This window comes from Heteronotia binoei, chromosome 13 (genome assembly GCF_032191835.1).
Source record: "Heteronotia binoei isolate CCM8104 ecotype False Entrance Well chromosome 13, APGP_CSIRO_Hbin_v1, whole genome shotgun sequence".
Classification (NCBI taxonomy): Eukaryota; Metazoa; Chordata; class Lepidosauria; order Squamata; family Gekkonidae; genus Heteronotia; species Heteronotia binoei.
In genome coordinates this window covers 405,295-425,365 of record NC_083235.1, presented here as the reverse complement: position 1 = coordinate 425,365, position 20,071 = coordinate 405,295, and the positions used below count along the sequence as shown (strand labels likewise).

Below are 20,071 nucleotides of genomic sequence, written 5' to 3'. Positions count from 1 at the left end.
GAATGGCCTCGGGTCAGCCAGAGCTCTTTTATCTGGGAGAACCGGGTTGGATTCCCCACTTCTCCACTTGCAGCTGCTGGAATGGCCTTGGGTCAGCCAGAGCTCTCTTATCTGGGAGAACCGGGTTTGATTCCCCCCCTCCTCCACTTGCAGCTACTGGAATGGCCCTGGGTCAGCCAGAGCTCTCTTATCTGGGAGAACCGGGTTTGATTCCCCACTCCTCCACTTGCAGCTACTGGAATGGCCCTGGGTCAGCCAGAGCTCTCTTGTCTGGGAGAACCGGGTTTGATTCCCCCCTCCTCCACGTGCACCTGCTGGAATGGCCTTGGGTCAGCCAGAGCTCTCTTATCTGGGAGAACCGGGTTTGATTCCCCCCCTCCTCCACTTGCAGCTGCTGGAATGGCCTTGGGTCAGCCAGAGCTCTCTTATCTGGGAGAACCGGGTTTGATTCCCCACTCCTCCACTTGCAGCTGCTGGAATGGTCTTGGGTCAGCCATAGCTCTGGCAGGAATTGTCCTTGAAAGGGCAGGTGCTGTTAGAGCCCCCTCAGCCCCACCCACCTGGGGGAAGGGGAAGGTAAAGGAGATTGTGGGCCACTCTGAGACTCTGTCCTTAAAAGGGCAGCTATTGTGAGAGCCCTCTCAGCCCCACCCACCTCACAGGGGTTCTGTTGTGGGGGAGGAAGGGAAAGGAGATTGTAGGCCACTCTGAGACTCTGTCCTTAAAAGGGCAGCTGCTGTGAGAGCCCTCTCCAGCCCCACCCACCTCACAGGGCATCTGTTGTGGGGGAGGAAGGGAAAGGACACTGTGAGCCGCTCTGAGACTCTGTCCTTGAAAGGGCAGCTGCTGTGAGAGCCCTCTCAGTCCCACCCACCTCACAGGGTGTCTTTTGGGGGGGAGGAAGGGAAAGGAGATTGTGGGCTGCTCTGAGACTCTGTCCTTGAAAGGGCAGCTATTGTGAGAGCCCTCTCAGCCCCACCCACCTCACAGGGGTTCTGTTGTGGGGGAGGAAGGGAAAGGAGATTGTAGGCCACTCTGAGACTCTGTCCTTAAAAGGGCAGCTGCTGTGAGAGCCCTCTCAGTCCCACCCACCTCACAGGGCTTCTGTTGTGGGGGAGGAAGGGAAAGGAGATTGTAGGCCACTCTGAGACTCTGTCCTTAAAAGGGCAGCTGCTGTGAGAGCCCTCTCCAGCCCCACCCACCTCACAGGGCATCTGTTGTGGGGGAGGAAGGGAAAGGACACTGTGAGCCGCTCTGAGACTCTGTCCTTGAAAGGGCAGCTGCTGTGAGAGCCCTCTCAGCCCCACCCACCTGGGGGAAGGGGAAGGTAAAGGAGATTGTGGGCCGCTCTGAGACTCTGTCCTTGAAAGGGCAGCTATTGTGAGAGCCCTCTCAACCCCACCCACCTCACAGGGTGTCTGTTGTGGGGGAGGAAGGGAAAGGAGATTGTGGGCCGCTCTGAGACTCTGTCCTTGAAAGGGCAGCTATTGTGAGAGCCCTCTCAGCCCCACCCACCTCACAGGGTGTCTTTTGGGGGGGAGGAAGGGAAAGGAGATTGTAGGCCGCTCTGAGACTCTGTCCTTGAAAGGGCAGCTGCTGTGAGAGCCCTCTCAGCCCCACCCACATCACAGGGGGGTTCTGTTGTGGGGGAGGAAGGGAAAGGAGATTGTAGGCCGCTCTGAGACTCTGTCCTTGAAAGGGCAGCTGCTGTGAGAGCCCTCTCAGCCCCACCCGCCTCACAGGGTGTCTGTTGTAGGGGAGGAAGGGAAAGGAGATTGTAGGCCACTCTGAGACTCTGTCCTTAAAAGGGCAGCTGCTGTGAGAGCCCTCTCAGCCCCACCCACCTCACAGGGTTTCTGTTGTGGGGAGGAAGGGAAAGGAGATTGTGAGCCACTCTGAGACTCTATCCTTGTACTCTCACCTCTGCCTCAGGGCCTTCTCCCTGCACAAAAAGGCTGCCAGTGCTCTACACAACCTCTTGTGCAGCCACGACTCAGATCCACGCTATGCAGACCATGCGGTGCGGGCACAAGTGGCCCAGTTGTACTTGCCGTTGATTGGCATTGTTATGGATGCCCTGCCCCGCCTCTGTGATTGCACAGGTAAGAGCACAAACGCACCTTTGGCCCGGTGGGGGTGGAGGCTGAAAAGCCAAGGGTTTGGTCACATTCCCCGGCTTCAGGAATAAACCCACCTCAGGTTCTTCGACAGCAATCTCACAGCACCAGACATCGCTGCTGTGGAATCCTTCCCATGCTGTTGCCAACTAGGAAATGGCCTCAGACTCCGCTTTTAGAAAGAGGTCTATTCTCAACCCCTCCTATGCCATGCCTGCCTCTAGATTTGCCCGCATTCTCCACCAGTTCTCCTTTGCAGAGACCCACAGCCAGCGGGGGCGGCTGGCCTCTGTCCTGGCGGAGGAAGGAGACGGGGAGGGCAGCACCATTAGCCCCTCGGTTGCCATGGCCATTGCAGGCTCCCCACTGCCTCACACTCAGCGGCTCAGCCAGGTCCAGATGCCGTCTGTGGTGAGTGTTTGCGGAGGAGAGGAGAACCCACATGCTAGCAGCAGGGCAGCAGGAATCCTTGTTGCTCAGAGCCAGGGTTTCAAGGGATCAGGACACTCTAGGAATAAGCAGGTCAAGACATCCCATGGGAATGAGGCCTCTGCAAGCCCCAGTGGAATGACTCCAAGGCTATGCTGGTGTGCCTGGATCTTCACCCATTTGGGAAGGCTTTGTGTCTGGCATGCTTGATCTCCAGTGAAGACTGAGCAGCCATTTAAAGAGTCAGAGCACGCGCAAACTGGGGGGGGGGGCACCAGCCTTCTCATGGCCCAGATGGGATGGGCGGGTTGCTTCTCTCTGGGTCTCCAAGAAAGGGAGCGGCCTCTGGGGCAGGCAGCTGTGCCCCACATGTTCTCTTGGTGGTCCTGCTTCCTGGAGACTCTGGCCAATCAGGGGAGCCCAGCTGTTGAAAGCAGAGTGTTGGCTGCTGCCTCTTGTGCCTGGAGAGCAGTAGGGCCCTCCGGTCAGGAGAGTGGCGTTTTGCAACAAGTTCTGCCGGAGGACCCAGTGCACAGTGAGGCTGACTCCAGGGGGGGGGGGTGTCTGTATCTGCCAAAGCAGCCCTGACCCTGCAGCCCCCCGGCTTCCCTCCTCAGCCTCCACGCCAGTACAGCATGCTGTCAGCTGAGGTGAGCCGCACCCTCCTGGTGTGTCTCCTCTGGAGCCTGAAGAATGTCGATGGGGCTCTGCTGCATCGCTGGCTGGCTGACCTCTCCGCCCTGCAAGTGAGCCGCCTCCTCGACCTGCTCTACCTCTGTGTCTCCTGCTTCGAGTACAAGGTCTGTGGAGCCGGGGGAGGGCCTGGTCCTCTTGCACCCCCTGGAATGGAGTGTAGGAAGCCTGGCTGGAGCCCGGAGATGCCTGGCTCGGGTCGAGGGGAACTGCCGAACTCAGGCAGAGCTGGCTCTGGGGGCTGAAAATGTGCAGGGATGCCAGGCAGGCAGAATGTTTGGGAGGGGTGCTTGGAAAGGCAGAAAGGAGGATGCAAGAGGAGCACTGCAGAGCTCAGGCCCTTTGAACGCCCTGGCGTGGGGCAGGCAGGCAGATGGGGGCAGAACTCGGAGTAGGACTGCGGAGAGACACTGGCAGGAAGCGATGAGTTTTCATTCTGCTGGGGCTAAAGGCATCTCAGGGGGCTTTATGGCATCAGTCAAGGCCAGGCGGCTTCTTCAGCAGGAAGCTTCCCATGACCCGGAGCCCAGAAGGGGCCAGGAGGCAGCCGTTCCTAGAGCCCTGGGGGAGATCACCAGCCGGAAAGGCCTTTGTGCCCCTCCCCTTCCTGCCTCCTGGGCATTTGTTTGCCGGACTTTGCTCTGCCCCCCCACTTCAGCCTCTTGCTCATTGGTCTGTTGCCTGCAGGGCAAGAAGACCTTGGAGCGAATCAATAGCCTGACCTTCAAGAAGTCCCTGGACATGAAAGCCCGGCTGGAGGAAGCCATTTTGGGCACCATTGGAGCTCGCCAGGAGATGGTTCGACGCAGCCGAGGTGAGAGCTGTGAAGGAAGGGCCCCCTCTGGTGAGATTCCTTCCTCCTGTGGCCTCCTGGGCCTTTGGAGCCAGCACCAGTGGCCTCTGGCATTCTTTCTGGCTGGCAAGAGCTGCCCCTTTAGTCAGTTCACCAAACCAGAGTTTGTTGTGGCATGAAGGATGAGACCAATTCAGTTGTGCTCTCCCTCCCTCCTTCCACCCCTCCCTCGTTCCCTCCCTCGTTCCCACCCCTCCCTCGTTCCCTCCCTCGTTCCCACCCTCCTTTCCTCCCTCCTTCCTTCCCTCCTTCCCTCCCTCCTTTCTTTCCTCCTTCCCTCCCTCTCTCCCTCCCTCCTTCCCTCCCTCCTTCTTTTCCTCCCTTCCTCCTTCCCTCACTCTCTCTCTCCCTCCCACCTTTCCTCCCTCCCTTCTTCCTTCCCTCCTTCCCTTCCTCCTTCCCTCCCTCCTTTCCTTCCTCCTTCCATCCCTCCTTCCCTCCCTCCTTCCCTCCCTCCTTCCCTCCCTCTCTCTCTCCCTCCCTCCTTCCTTCCCTTCCTCCCTCCAGCCTCATCCACAGAGTCTTCCAGCCTCAGGTCTTCCAGCCTCATCCACAGAGAGGCAAACCTGCATTTGTTGATGGGGTGTGAACTGGCAGAGACTGACCAAGAGAGAGATCTTGGGGTCGTGGTAGAGAACTCACTGAAAATGTCAAGACAGTGTGCGTTTGCAATAAAAAAGGCCAACGCCATGCTGGGAATTATTAGGAAGGGAATTGAAAACAAATCAGCCAGTATCATAATGCCCCTGTATAAATCGATGGTGCGGTCTCATTTGGAGTACTGTGTGCAGTTCTGGTCGCCGCACCTCAAAAAGGATATTATAGCACTGGAAAAAGTGCAGAAAAGGGCAACTAGAATGATTACAGGTTTGGAACACTTTCCCTATGAAGAAAGGTTAAAACGCTTGGGGCTCTTTAGCTTGGAGAAACATCGACTGTGGGGTGACATGATAGAGGTTTACAAGCTTATGCGTGGGATGGAGAAAGTAGAGAAAGAAGTCCTTTTCTCCCTTTCTCACAATACAAGAACTCGTGGGCATTCAATGAAATTGCTGAGCAGTCGGGTTAGAACGGATAAAAGGAGGTACTTCTTCACCCAAAGGGTGATTAACATGTGGAATTCACTGCCACAGGAGGTGGTGGCAGCTACAAGCATAGCCAGCTTCAAGAGGGGGTTAGATAAAAATATGGAGCAGAGGTCCATCAGTGGCTATTAGCCACAGTGTGTGTGTGTGTGTGTGTGTGTACGTGTATATACAAAAATAAATTTACCTTACCTTACCTTACCTTACCATATATATATATATATATATATATATATATATTGGACTGGATGGGCCATTGGCCTGATCCAACATGGCTTGTTCTTATTTTCCCTCCTTCCTTCCCTCCCTCTCTTTCTCCCTCCTTCTCTTCCCTCCCTCCCTCCTCCCTCCCGCCTTCCTTCCTTCTGTCTTCTTCCCTCCTTCCTTTCCTCCTTCCCTCCCTCCCTCCCTCCCTCTCTTGCAAGTCGTCCAATAGGGCAGGGGTCTTGTTTCCATGGCCAGCTGTGCTGCACTCCTAAGTGCTCTGTGCTTTCTGGCCAGGCAGGGTTCTAAGGAGGGCTTGTTTGTCACACCTGGATGGGGAGGAAACGGCCTCACCTGGCCACATTTGGCTAAGGGTCTTCCAGCCTCATCCACAGAGAGGCAAACCTGCATTCACTGTTCCATTTGAACTGAGCTTCGCTGGGTCTTTGGGGCTCTGAGGGTGGGGGTGGGAGGTCTGATCTGTCCTTCTGAAGTGCTGAGGGGGCTTTTGGTGACTGGGGCAGAGTTGACCATCCCCCCCCCCCAGCACCAGATCTCCTGATATACCAAGGGGCTCAGATCTGTGTCCCCCACTTGAAACTGCCAGCTGGGGAAATCAGACAACCAGGGTGTGAGCCTCTGGCCCTGGACAAAATGTCTTCCCATGATCGATCATCTGGTTTAACGGCTTGATTCTTTCTGGCCTCCTCCTTCTTCCTCCTCCTCAGAGCGCAGCCCATTCGGAAGCCACGAGAATGTCCGCTGGAGGAAGAACATCGCCCACTGGAGGCAAAACTCGGACAAAGTGGACAAGTGCGTTGAAGGGCAGCTCTGGCGGGGGGTGGGGCACAGCACTAATCCCCTACAGCGCCTCTGCCCGCTGTTTCCAGTGCCATCCAGATATTCATTGTTTCAGCAGGGGGGGTGGGGCAGGCAGGATTCTTCCCTTCACTGCTGCCCTTCACCAGAAGTCCAGAAAGTGCAGTTGGAGAGCGGGGTGCCTTTTTGGTCTACCCTCCTGAAAAGAGAGCAGTCATGTGCACCCCAGACCAGAAGCTATTCCTTGAAAGGGAAAGGAAGCCAAGGATTAATTAAGCATCTCAAAATTGCCCTGATAGAGCAGAAAGCCTGTATTTCCATTTTCCTAGTGGGTGGGAGCCACTCCCCTTCAGAGCTGGTATTCCGGAATGTACCTGCTGTTTGCCTGAGCTCAGGGGCTGATCCTTTGTGATCATGTTTAACTCTTCAGAAAACATCGTTAGAACTGTGAGCCCCCACCTCTGGGGGCACTGAATGCCCACCTCAAGTGTGCTTCCTGCAGCCAGTTGATCTTGTTTGAAGGATGCTGAGCTCTGATGTCAGATGGAAGGAGAGATGCAGGGAGAGGCACCAGGCGGGTCTCTTTGTAACAGGAAATGGTGCATGTTGCTGAGCATGGGGACTGCTTCCTTGCCCCACCACGGCCCCCTGGCTTGGACATACCTGTCCATATGAAACTGCTTTATGCTGAGGCGGAAGCCTGGTCCATCTGCCCAGGCCGGCTGTGGCTGCCTAGGGTCGCAGCAGAGGTTGGTCTTTCCCACCACCTCCTGCTTGAGCTCCAGGGCTTGCTTTCTGACCAGGCCCGGCCATGGGATTGGAGCTCGGCAGGGAGAATCATTTGGAAAGCCCAGGAGTGCAGTGAAGTGAGGAGAGAGGAGATTTGAACTCTCCTCCTCCATTTTCTCTTAAAATAGCCCCTCCACCAGCCCATCCTTTGCTTCTTGACACCTGAATCAGAAGCCCCCCAGGGAGCTTGTCTCGTTTCTTCCAGAGGAAATTGTTTCTGGCTGGTTCCACATGGAGGCTTTTCTCCATTCCAGCGACTCTTGGCCTGCACTTCATTTGTTTCCATCTGGTGTCACCCTCCAGTCTTTCGCAAATCATGAACAGCCCATCTGTCCCAGTAAAAATTCTGCTTAAAAAAAGCTGTGAAAAGATCTTTCTCAGAATGGTATAGTTGGGAAGATCTTTTCCCTGTGCCTTCTCCTCTGAAGGGAGACCTTGTTCTGGGAAGGAAGCACCCCCTTCCCCCCTTTCTCCGCTTTCCCACCATGAGCTGCCTGGGCCTCCTTGCTGTTCCTCATACAGAGGAGACAGCTTCACATTTCTTTTTTGCACTGCAGTCATGCAAGTGGCAAGTGCTTTTTCTCTGCTCTCCCCACTAGCATTTGGAAGGCTCTCTCGCCTTCCCCCAAGCAGTAGAAGACAAGTGGACCGATTCCCCACTCACCTTCCGCCCCTCTCACGCGCCTCTTCTCCACGGGGCTTCCATCAGATTTCACCCTGTCTGCCCCGGGGCTGCAACTAGCTTCACCTTTGTCATGTGACAAACAAAAACTGGTTTTTAGAGGATCTTGTTTGCTGCGCAAAAGAAGCGGAGCAACTTGGGGCAGAGAGTGTGAAATCTGACCGAAGAAGAGGAGAGCGAAAGCGAGCTGAGGCTAGTGGGAAGTCGGTCTTAGCCTTTTCGGTAGAAAAGAGCCAGAGTCCAACATTTGTGGCTGCGGGGGGAGGAGCTTTCAGGAGTCTCTGCCGTTGCTGCTTCAGATTCTCACCAAACCCACCTCCCTCCCCGTGAGGAATCACCTTCTCCAAACAGGGCTTAATAAGGAGCTAATTTATACGGACCTATTCCCGACCCCACCTTTAAAATGAAACGTCCCCTTCTACGGAGGATGCTTCACCCCTTGCAGCGGCCGGTGGCCAGGGCTGGCCATGGAAACACGGAGTTTCCTGGAGGCCAAAAAGTAGGGAGAGGAAGACAGAAGCCCCCTTTAGGTTGTCCAGAAGAGAACTGCCAGATGAGCTGGTCGTCAGGCCAAAGCTGAGAGCACCCTTGCCTGTCCCCAGGTCGAAGGGTGAGATGGAGCATGAGGCACTGGTGGACGGGAATCTGGCCACGGAGGCCAACATGGTGGTGCTGGACACTCTGGAAGTCATCGTGCAGGTAGGCCCATTGTGCAGCCTGGCCGTCAGAGCTTGCCGTGAGGCCCGAACACAGAGTGGTCCAGAGGCAGCTCTTGCGCCATCCGCGGTCGATGCGCGTCCTCCCTGTGGTGGGTGCCACTCCTCGCGCTCTCTCTCTCCCTCTCCCCCTGCAGACGGTGATCTTATCGGAAGCCAAGGAGAGCGTCCTGAGTGGGGTGCTGAGGGTGCTTCTCCACAGCATGGCGTGTACCCCGAGTGCCGCCTTTCTGCAGCACTGCTTTGCCAGCCAGAGAGCCTTGGTCAGCAAGGTGAGGCTCTGCACTTCCTCCCACCGCAGAAAGGGGCTCTGGAGCAGCAGGCCTTGGCCGCTTGTGCCGAGAACAAGAGAGGGAGCCGGAGGAGGGCAGCCTTCCTCATCTCTGCTGGCCCTTGGGGCGGAGTCGACTGGGCAGGAAAGGGCAACGTTCTCTGCCACCTCCTGGTCTCTTTCTAACCTGCTATGGAGGGCCAGTGTCTCCCCACCCCCAAGGCACATGCGAGAACTGGGTGGGGGGCCGACTGCCTGCATCTCCTGGTGGAGGGTGGGTATTTGGGGCTGTGTCTTGGATGTTTTAAATGTGAGCTGCTTTGAGCCACGAGGAAAGGTGTGAGAGGAATATTTTCATGAGGAGACTCCCTCTAGAAGCCTCCCATTTGGTTTAGCTCCAAGAGGCGTTTTAATATGAAATCTTGCCGCTCTGTTTCAATATCTGGGTGAGCTGTTGGTTTTCATGCTTCTAGCTTTTGTCGCTTTAATTTCCATCAGCATGTGTGGAGGGGGCACAAGGTGCCTCCCCCACAGAAGCAGCACCACGTGGTATAAAAGCAGCACCCTTCTCCCCACCCCCCCATCACATCAGGGCCAACCAACCAAAAGCCTCACTAGCCCCTGCGGGGGCCCTGCCTGCCCTCTTCCCAGCTAGGAAGCCCTGCTGCACCTGAGCCCACCTCACAGGGCCGTTGCTACTGCTGCTGCTGCTCTTGTGAGGAGAAAGTGGAGGGGGGAGGAAGGAATGTTATGAGCCACTCTGGGTCCCTGCGAGGGAGACGAGCGGAGTGCCAGTGGAGTGAAACCCAAGAGAAACATATCGGGTGCGAAGAGGGAGGAAGGTGGTTTCTTTGGCTCTACCATTTCAAAGGTGGGATTTTGCTCCACCCCCTCCTTGGGTTGCCTGAGGGCGGGACATCCTGCAGGACATGCTGCAGCCCCCCTCCCCCCCGCCGAGACAGAGCAAAGAAGATTTTTGGTCTCTTCAGTGCCTGGGGGGGCATGGGGTGCCCACATGGATCATGTCTGGACTGAGCAGGAGGTCAGAGGAGTGAGCGGAGTCTCTTGCTTGCAGTTCCCAGAGATGCTTTTCGAGGAGGACACGGAGCTGTGTGCCGACCTGTGCCTGAGGCTTTTGCGGCACTGCAGCAGTAGGGTGGCCACCATCCGCGCCCACGCCAGCGCCTCTCTCTACTTGCTCATGCGGCAGAACTTTGAAATTGGCAATGTAAGTGTGAGCGGCCGTCAGACTTGGCGCCTGGCTGTGCTGCGTCTCCTCTCCCAGGAGGCTGCTCAGCAGAGGAGGCGGGGCCAGACGGCCCCCCGCATCACTTGTGTGCCATGCTTGGCTGAGTCTGGGCACAGCCCTCCTTGGCTGTATGTTTGATCTCCGCCCCCTCCCCGGCCTGCCCGGGTGACTCTTCTCCTCTCATGCCCGCCCTACGCAGAACTTTGCACGGGTGAAGATGCAGGTCACCATGTCTCTCTCCTCACTGGTGGGAACGTCCCCGAATTTCAATGAGGAGCACTTGCGGCGTTCTCTGAAGACCATCCTGACCTACGCGGAGGAGGACCTGGAACTGCGGGACACTACCTTTGCCGAGCAGGTATCCTTGCCCAGAGGGTAGGCAGGGCCAGCTGTTGGGGCCGGAGGTGCACCTCCTCTCCTGCTCTGCATGGCTGGACAGTCAGTATCGCCCGCTTGCCCTCTTCTCCCCCACCCTGCATTCCTGCTCCTGGGGAGGGGATCGCCCAGCAAGGCCGCTGAACACCCACCTCTCTCAAGGGACCCCAACTGTGGAGTCCACGGCTGAGGAGTTCCTTCGGGCAGGGACTGAGCAGCTCCCAGATGACGTCCTCCATTCCCTGTGTGGTGCTCAGGCCTGGGGGGGGGCCCTGGAGGGGCTCAGAGGCTGGCTCTTGGGCAGGCTCCTCCCTGTGGCATTGCAGTGACCATTCCTCTTTCCTGCTGCCTGTTGGGAGGGGGCTCTGTGTGTGTGGAGTGTGTGTCGTGGAAGACTTTAGATTTCCGCCTCCTGAGCTGATGCTCTGGCAATAAGACCCCTGAGTGGGGAGGAGAATGCCCCTTGGCGGCTGTGTGCTGGCAGGCAGGTGGGCACAGGGGTCCTTGTGCGCCTCCCCTCCTTGACTCCGCCCCCTCCAGAATGTCCCTGAGGACTGTGGCCTGCCTGATGGGTGGCCTCTGCGGAGTGCTGTTAGTGGATCTTCTCTGGGGGTTGGTCAAAGGGAAGGAATTCCATGGGTGTTTGCAGAAGGGCAGGTTTTCAGGCGTCTGCTTGGCTTTTGTGTGTGGGGCTTCTGGGTGGGTCTGAGTTCTTGTTTCTGCCCCCCATGGGCTTGGTGGGGACGGAGGGGAGGTCAACAGCAGCTGCTTCCTCCTCCCTTCACTCAGGTCCAAGACCTCGTCTTCAATCTGCACATGATTCTGACTGACACGGTGAAGATGAAGGAGCATCAGGAGGACCCTGAGATGCTGATTGACCTGATGTACAGGTGGGGCGGGAGGAGGAGCCTCAGCAGCAGGGAAGGCCGGGGGTGGGGCGGGAGGGCCACACCTCAGAGACCCGCAAAAATGCCCAGGCAGATGCTCTCTCCATCAGACCAGAGTAGAGATGGAGAAGTCGGGAGGAGGCGTGTTAGGAAGGGGGCTTGTGAAGGGTGCAGACATACATACAAAACCTGGATAGTTTGCTTTCCCACCTCAGTTCCTTGCAGGGGCTGAATCAAGGTCAGTGAGCCAGGAGGAGTCATTTGGGCAACGTTGAGTTTGGTCGTTGGCTTTCAGTCCCTTCAGCCCCATCCTTGGCCAGCAGAACCTCAGAAGAGCCCTGCTGCTGCCTCAGGCTGGTGGTTAGTCTAGTCCAGCCTCCCGTCTCACACAGCAGCCAAGAGGTTGCCCAAAAGGCCAGCACTTCCCCTTCCTCTCAGCACCGGATTTCAGAGCCTTATTGCCTCTGTCTGTGGAGGTTCCCTTTCCTCACAGTGACTGGTAGCCATCGATGGCCCTCTCTTTCCAGCGTCTGGTAGCCATCGATGGCCCTCTCTTCCCAGCGGCTGGTAGCCATCGATGGCCCTCCCTTTCCAGTGGCTGGTAGCCATCGATGGCCCTCTCTTCCCAGCGTCTGGTAGCCATCGATGGCCCTCCCTTTCCAGTGGCTGGTAGCCATCGATGGCCCTCCCTTCCCAGTGGCTGGTAGCCATCGATGGCCTTCTCTTCCCAGCGGCTGGTAGCCATCGATGGCCCTCCCTTCCCAGTGGCTGGTAGCCATCGATGGCCTTCTCTTCCCAGCGTCTGGTAGCCATCGATGGCCCTCTCTTCCCAGCGGCTGGTAGCCATCGATGGCCCTCCCTTCCCAGTGGCTGGTAGCCATCGATGGCCCTCTCTTCCCAGTGGCTGGTAGCCATCGATGGCCTTCTCTTCCCAGCGTCTGGTAGCCATCGATGGCCCTCTCTTCCCAGCGGCTGGTAGCCATCGATGGCCCTCCCTTCCCAGTGGCTGGTAGCCATCGATGGCCCTCTCTTCCCAGTGGCTGGTAGCCATCGATGGCCCTCTCTTCCCAGCGGCTGGTAGCCATCGATGGCCTTCTCTTCCCAGCAGCTGGTAGCCATCGATGGCCCTCTCTTCCCAGCATCTGGTAGCCATTGATGGCCCTCTCTTCCCAGCAGCTGGTAGCCATCGATGGCCCTCTCTTCCTGTCAGATGTTGGAGCTCAAAGTAAACAGACCATCTTTTGTTGCAAAAGTAGTAGTGTTTATTTGGTATCTCAAAGTTCTGATAGGCAGTCATTGGAACTGATAGCAAACATTGAAACATACATGGGTTTTAAGGCCTTACATCAAAGCATTCATAAACAACCCTACATTCTCACACTCTAATGTTGCAAGTAACACTCTCCCTACTTCTTATGGCTTGCGGCGCCCTCTCTCACTGAGGAGCCCTGCTGGCTCTCCTTGAGGCTTGCTATCTTCAAAGAGCTATTGCTTTGTTAGTGTTATGCAGAGGAATTCACAGCCGGGGTTAGTAACATTTCTAAGACGGTTTGATATGCAAGGTCTTCTGCTTCATGGTTAGTAACAGGAGTTCAAAAGTGGAGTTAGTCATGTCAAGGAACAAGTTACAGAATACATTCAGCATAATGTCACAGTAATACTCTCCAATGTCTGACACTTTGCCGTGGCTGGTAGCATCGATGGCCCTCTCTTCCCGGCCTCTGCCAGCCCAGCGCAGGAGGGGGCTGGCCTCTGACGGTTGCTTGTCTCTCAGGATAGCCAAGGGCTACCAGGCATCCCCAGACCTGCGGCTGACCTGGCTGAAGAACATGGCGGCCAAACATTCGGAGCGCGGGAACCATGCTGAGGCGGCCCAGTGCCTGGTCCACTCTGCTGCCCTGGTGGCCGAATACCTGAGCATGCTGGAGGACTGCCCCTACCTGCCCGTGGGTTGTGTCACTTTCCAGGTGAGAGGGGGGGACAAGGCGGCACATCTCTAGCCAAGGAGAGGCTCCTGTTCTCCAGGGCTGCACCCAAGGATTGTCCCGCTCTCTTCCAGGTCTTCCTTTGCTCTGTTCTTAATGTGCATATTCTCCCCCCTTTCCTGCCTTTGCACGAGAGAGCTGGGCAGGCCTTGGCAACGGGTAGAGTCCCTGGCTCCCAGCACTCCTCCTCCTCCAGTGGAGAGGGAGAAATGCTTCCAGCCGCTTCGCTTCATTTTGCAGAGGCTCTGCCTAGCTAGCGTTCTTTCCTGCTCTTGGGGAGGGAAGGGTGAGAAGGACCAGCGTTTCTGCACCTGTAATAACTCCTGTCCCTCTCAAAGAACATCTCCTCCAATGTGCTGGAAGAGTCGGCTGTCTCCGATGACGTCCTGTCCCCTGATGAAGAGGGCATCTGCTCTGGGAAGTCCTTCACCGAGCAGGGGCTGGTGGGGCTGCTGGAGCAGGCAGCGTCCTCCTTCACGATGGTGAGAAATGTCATGGAGCGTGCGAGGGAGGGGTCACACTTGGCGGGGCGGTTCCTGAGGGTGGAGTCTGGCTGCTGCTTGGTCAAAGGCGGAATTCAGCGCCATGGAAACGCCTTGCCTATAGATGGCGCAGCACACGCTCAGGTGGCTTCTCTCTTCAAGAGAGGGAATGGGGACTTGTAGTGATGGGGTGGCTCTGAGTGGTTAGGGGGAAACAGCACTTCCTCCCTTCCTTCGGCATCCTTCTCTCACCCTTGCTGTGTTTCTGCTGCCCTTGCCAAAACCGTTTGCTTCAGCTGTGCACTTGGAGGAGTTTAGCCACATTCTTAGTCTTGAGAAGAGAGCAAAAGCACCGTCGCTTTCCTGGACTCTCTTCAAGGCTTCTTGCAGTTTCCCTATAGGCAGATCAGCCCCACTGATTTCACCGATGCTGAGATGCATGTCCCCAGCTGCAGGATTCCAGCCCTCCGTGGTCAAAGCCTTAGATGGGTGTAACTGCGCACAAATGCTGGGGGAGATGGATGCCAATTTGCACGATACGTTTCCAGTTGCAAGCGGGGCCCAGAGAGAAGTCATCAAGATGAGAGCCCTCCCCCGGAAGGGCTCAAGAGGAGTCCAGGAGCACGTAGAGACCAGCCGGGTTTGGGGGGCGGGAGCTCTCAAGAGTGCAGGCATCCTTCCTCTTGCCCCTCTGAGCCTGCTCTGGGGTGTGGCCCCAGGTGAGTTGCTGAGAGACGGGGTCTCGTTCCTTAGGGCGGGCTCTACGAGGCTGTCAATGAGGTCTACAAAATCCTGATTCCCATCCATGAAGCCAACCGGGACTCCCAGAAGTTGGCCACGCTGCACGGAAAACTGCAGGATGCCTTCAGCAAGATCACCAACCAGGTGAGAGCATCTCCCGGGCACCTTGCTCACAGGAGGGGGCGCAGGCACCAGGGGGAGGGGCCTCCACGCACAGCAGCAGGCGGCCCGTGTGAATCCGGGGGGGGGGCATGGCCCAACCCCACCAGGGTCCAAAGAAGACATCAGTGTGAGGCAGCTCTGATAAACTGGAGGCTGCTAAAATCAGACAGGGAGCCAGACGAAGCTGCCTTCAGCGCACAAGAGTCAGAAGCTAGAAAGTCGGCCGTCACCCTCTGGCCCCTGAATGATGAACATGTCGCCAGGCTCATTTGTCTGGAAGGTCTGCATGGAGCTCCTTTTCCAGCCCTGCTCACCGCTCCAGCAGGCAGCCACAGGAGGCTTGTGGTTAACCACAACAGCAGGGAAGGTACCATGACTTGTGCAGCTGACTGTCCTGCCACAAAGGCCGGATTAGGAGCTCCTGAAGTCAGCTTCCGTGACAGGCGCAGAAGGACATCTGCTGATGAGCCTCCACCCCCTCTGCCCCTCCCGCCCACCCGCCTAGGGAAACGGATGTGGCAAGGAGTCCATAGGTTCTATCTGCCCTGTCGGCTAGATGGGAATCCTGGGCCCGGGGCCTGCCATGGCAGCTAGAGCTGAGCACAGAGTCCACTCTGTGTGTGTGTGTGTGTGTGTGTGCCATTTCATGGCCGTGTCAGAACTGGAAGGTGAGAGAGGCTTGAGTGAGGCCAGCTGGGGATGGGAGAAGGTGAGGAAGAGGCTAGCCAGATGCCGATGGCATCCAATGTATCTTCTCCCCCCACACTCACACACCAGGCAGCTTGCCGCATCTCAGACTCACCCAAGAAGACATGGCCGGCCCTGTGAGTCTCCCCACAGGACTCTTCTCATGGACAGAACTGGATGTCAGCCTGCGTCCTCCAGAGCCTCAAGAAGGGGAGGGGAATTTCCTCCTGCTCAAGGGAGGGGGGGCAGTGCTGTTTATGCTGTGCCACTGTCAGGCTGTGGACCTGTGGTCAGTTTAAGATAAGGTGCTGAGGTTGTTAAAAAAAATTAATCATCTCTCTTTTCTCTGTCCCTCCCCACCACCCCTGTTCTTCCCGTCAGGCCTCAGGCTGGGAGGTAGGCACATCATGTCTTGCTTCTTCTTCTTCTTGCTTGTGGGTTGTGTGCATGTCGCCTGCATTCCTCTTCGTAGGTTCTGTGTGGATCATTATGCTTTCCCCCTCTCCCTCCCCACGGCACTCTTTGTGGAGTCACCAGCCCCCCAACAGAGTCCCAGCTCTTCCCTGTGCAGGCGGAATCCACGGGGGAAGGGGTGCATACGGATGCACATCCACACGTCGCCTTTAGGAGGCCCTCCTACACCTTTAAAAAGAGCCCCGTGGCGCAGAGTGGTCAAGCTGCAGTGCTGCAGTCGGAGCCCTCTGCTCACGACCTGAGTTCGATCCCAGCGGAAGCTGGTTCAGGTAGCCGGCTCGAGGTTGACTCAGCCTTCCATCCTTCCGAGGTCGGTAAAATGCGTCCCCAGCTTACTGGGGGGAAAGTATAATGACCGGGGAAGGCATTGGCAAACCACCCCATAAAGGGGTCTGCGGTGAAAACATTGTGAAAGCAGCATCACCCCAGAGTCGGAAACGACTGGTGCTTGCACAAGGACCTTTGCTTTTTCCTTCCCTGCACCTTTGGAAAACAATGTAGACAGCAGTCTGTGGATTTCAGTTCCCTGTTAACTTTGCTTCCGTTTGGCTGCGCACCTCAGCAGTCTTGTACAGCTCTCCACAGCAAAGGTGAGGGGTCCGAGTGGCCTGCTCCGACCGAGGGCCCGGGGATCTCTGCGCCCCACATGAGCAAAGCGGCTGGCTTGTTGCCTGTGCAGTGGGGCCTCTGCGTTGTGGGGGAGACTCCAGGCCAGGAACGTGGCTGTGGCGTGGGGGTCAGAGGAGAGTCCCGTGGGAACAGTCAGCGGGTCTCTTGAAGGGGGACAGCGGCCACCTCAGTCCTTGGCACTGCTGCCCTCTCCCGCCAGGGCTGCATGTCGACAAGCAGAGCTCCTCCCTTGGGAACGATACCCTCTGAGCTGCAGGGCCTTCATGCTTCAAGATGGAGGCTGCCCTTCTGGGCCTACCCAGCAGCACATTTCCCCTGCCTCAGTATTTGCCTTTAACCAGCTGGACTTGTCCATGTTTGTATTTTCATTGGTCGTTGGTGGCATTTCTATGCAGAATTCCAAAGTCTGCAGATAAGCCTGGTGAAAGTCATAAGAACATAAGAGAAGCCATGTTAGATCAGGCCAATGGCCCATCCAGTCCAACATTCTGTGTCACACAGCGGCCAAATATATATATATACACACACATATATATATATATATATATATATATATACACACATATAGGGAAGTTTATTAAGCCTACCCAGGGAAGTCATATAGGGAAGTCATATAGGGAAGTTTATTCAGCCTACCCAGAGAGGGCAGCTGGTTGGTTTGAGCATCAGGCAAAAGCATGGAGTCCTCTCACCCCCCACTGGGCACTTCTCCCAAATGATGTTTGAGGAGGAGAGCCTGAAGCAGCAGCAGTTTAAAGCTGAGCATTCCCTTCGCTCTCGGAGCGGGACCTTCTCCCCTTTGTCCCCCACCACGTGGTCCTTAGGTGAAGATGGAGCCTGTTATATCTGGTCTCCATCGAAGGAGAAGAGCAAGACTGAGGAGCACTTCCTTTCTCATGCCCTGGGAATTTATAAGCTCCCTTCGGAGAATCCCCTTGGTCAGTTTGATCTTCCTGTCTCCAGAGAAGAGGGACTTTCTAGCTCTTTGGCCGTCTCCTGTCTTTTGAGGTGTGACATTTAGCAAGGGGTGAGAGAGCAAACCTGTTCTTTCTCTGGCTTGCCGTGTCCTTAACTGGGAGCCTTGGGGGGATTAGACGGGCCTTCCCAGAACTTGTCCTCTCTGCCAACTACAGATTTGCAGCGGGGCTCCCACAGCCTGGGTACAGGGCAATCCAGGGCCTGAATCACTGGATTAAATTTGAGAGCAATTTCTCCGTGATGCCTGCCAAGCACTTATTGGCATGACTCATGAAGCAGAGCACTGATGGCCTGGCTTCCGGGTGGGTTTTTCTCCATCCTCATGATCTCTTGCTGAGTGCATCCAGTGTCTGCTTCAGCAAGAGCTGTTGAGGCCATGGAACTTTGCAGTGGGCACGCGTATTCCTCAGCAATGCATAACCACACGTCATGCTGCCTCATGCTGCGTTAGACCACCTCTTCTGACTGGCACAGGCGGTCTGAGTCTCAGATGGAAGCCCTGTCACTCACCCCCGATCCTTTTAGCTGGAGCTGCCGGGGATTGAACCGGGGGCCTTCGGGATGCAAAGCAGGTCCTCTGCCGCCACCCCCACCCCCTGATGGAGCTCAGAGTTCTGGGACGATTCTGACGTCATCAGCGCGCTGTCTTTGCGGTGTCATTTGAAAGTGCCTCCCCACTGCTTGGCCAATGAGAATGGGAAGCAGGACTTCAGCAGCATCCACTCTCTCCCTCCCACAAGAGCAGCCAGACTGACACAAATGCCTTTTGTTGCTGTGGTTGGAATGAAGGTGAACTTTTGGGACACCTCAGCTGTGAACTGAGGCCTCCCAGCAGCTCCCTTCCCAAAGCACTGAGTGTTGCACCTTCCCTCGGTGTAGATCCTTGATGCGTTTCTAACTGTGTGGAAGTTATCTTGCTCCTAGCCTAGGATTCATTCTGGGTGAAGGGAGTGCCGTGAATTGTGGAGGAGGGTGGGGGGGCTGAGGCTTCACAGCCACTCACAACGTGAAGGCCCTTGCCCCAAACAACTTGCTTGCAGTTGTGGTGAATGGAACTGCATCTGGGTGGGTTGTCTTTCTCTTGCCTGTGTGGTCATCCCTGGACTGGAGCTCTTGGAGAGACACCAGAAGAGCTGATTGTGGACTCTCCTGGTAGTGCAAATGAATCTGACTCTTGCTAGCGAGCAGAACAGGTGTGTGTGAGCAGAGACAGGGCTGGCTGACTTTCCACACAACGGGGAACAGCAAAGAGAGCTGCAGTCAAGTGTCTGCGGGGGGGGGGGGGTGGAATGGGCTCTCCCTCCACTGTAATGTGCTGAGGCTGCTTGTTCTTGTTACATTGGCTGATTTCTATTCATGTAGTCATTTGAAATAAGGGTACTTTGTGTTCTATGTAAAGGTGGTTCTATAATCTAATGAGATTGCATTTGGCACATCCAGGCCTCTGTAATAAAATGCTGGGTGTGTCCATTTGATACCCCTGATGATAAACATCTGCACCTGCCCCTCCCCCCAATCCGAGGCTTTAAAGGCAAAATGGGCAGCCTGGTGTCACCTGCAAGGTGTGCAGGTGCCTTGACACATAAGCACCATCCTGAAAGTGCTGACCAAGGAGACGTTCACACACCACAGAACTGGCTGCCCTTCCCTGGATCCTGCCACTCCCCTGAATCCATTAGGTTTGTTTATTGTGCTGTTTGTACCCTGCCTCACCTTTTTTGGCTCCAGCTGGAAGCGTCCCTCCCCTCTAAGGAGACGTCCTTCAAGTTAAGTGGGACCATTCTGCCCATTGGAGGGGGAGCCACAATTTGCAGAAAGGCTCCTCTCCAGCTGCTGGGAGATGGTCTGATCCACCCTGCGACAGAAAACTGTGCAGCGAGTTTGACTACAGAGCCTGACAGGAGAGAGGAAGCCCAGCCTCTGGCCCACAAGTGACAGTCGCCCCACAGGGCTCTTCAGACTGGGTCTCTGGAAGGCCAGAGGAGGAGGGATGAGCTTTGCAGGCTGAGGGGTCCCAGCCCCACAGGGATTTGTTAAAGAAGGACTTCAGCCCCCACGGCCTGAGCCATCATAGGGTCTTAATGGCTGCTGGGCTCTTGCTAACTTCTCTTTCTTCTTCTGTTTCCCCTTCATCTTTCCTAACTCTTCATCTTCCTCTCGGCCCTGACCTGATCTGGTAAGTTGGAGCATGTCTCTTGAAATTTCGCACTCGCTCCTCTGGTTGATTCCTACTCACGAAGGGTTGGAGGAGGCTTAGGAGAAGAGGCTTCATGGGTGTGTGTGGGGAGGGGGCATTAAGAGTTGCAGGTCAGCGCAGTCTGGCCATGGCCATGAGTAGAAGGGAGTGATTCTTCCGGGGGGGGGGGTAGTCTGCCTTTGATCCCTGCACTGGACACAAGAAAAGACAAAGGGGGTGGGGGAGGGGCTTGAGCAACTGCCCTCTGAGGATTGGTTAAAATGCTGAGGGCTGTTTGACCTGGACAAAAGGTGAGTAAGGGGAGACGTGATGATGACAGAGGTGTATCAAATTATGCATGGCAAAGAGAGAGAGGTCAGGGAGAATTTTTTCTCCCATAATACTGGACCCTGGGGTCCTGCACTGAGGCGGGCAGACCAAAGAAAGTGCTTCTTCCCACAACTTATAGTTAACTGGCAAAAATGACTGCCGCAGGATGTGGTTGTCCTGGCCGCCACCTGGAAGACTCCAGATTCTAGAAGAATGGGACAGCCAATGGCTGCTAATCCTGAAGGCTCTCCTCCCCC

At 56.1% G+C, this 20,071-nt stretch overlaps 1 protein-coding gene across 1 annotated transcript in view; it reads left to right on the top strand.

Annotated features, from left to right (window-relative positions):
* Positions 1–20,071, top strand: part of DOCK6 (dedicator of cytokinesis 6) — an 89,947-nt gene that overhangs the window by 52,830 nt on the left and 17,046 nt on the right. The window contains exons 30-42 of the mRNA XM_060253224.1: positions 1,933–2,102; positions 2,377–2,528; positions 3,164–3,346; positions 3,927–4,053; positions 6,110–6,194; positions 8,274–8,370; positions 8,525–8,659; positions 9,734–9,886; positions 10,107–10,265; positions 11,072–11,172; positions 12,944–13,136; positions 13,493–13,636; positions 14,390–14,521. Coding sequence (XP_060109207.1) covers positions 1,933–2,102; positions 2,377–2,528; positions 3,164–3,346; positions 3,927–4,053; positions 6,110–6,194; positions 8,274–8,370; positions 8,525–8,659; positions 9,734–9,886; positions 10,107–10,265; positions 11,072–11,172; positions 12,944–13,136; positions 13,493–13,636; positions 14,390–14,521 — 1,831 coding nt within the window. The remainder of the gene's footprint in view (positions 1–1,932; positions 2,103–2,376; positions 2,529–3,163; positions 3,347–3,926; positions 4,054–6,109; positions 6,195–8,273; positions 8,371–8,524; positions 8,660–9,733; positions 9,887–10,106; positions 10,266–11,071; positions 11,173–12,943; positions 13,137–13,492; positions 13,637–14,389; positions 14,522–20,071) is intronic.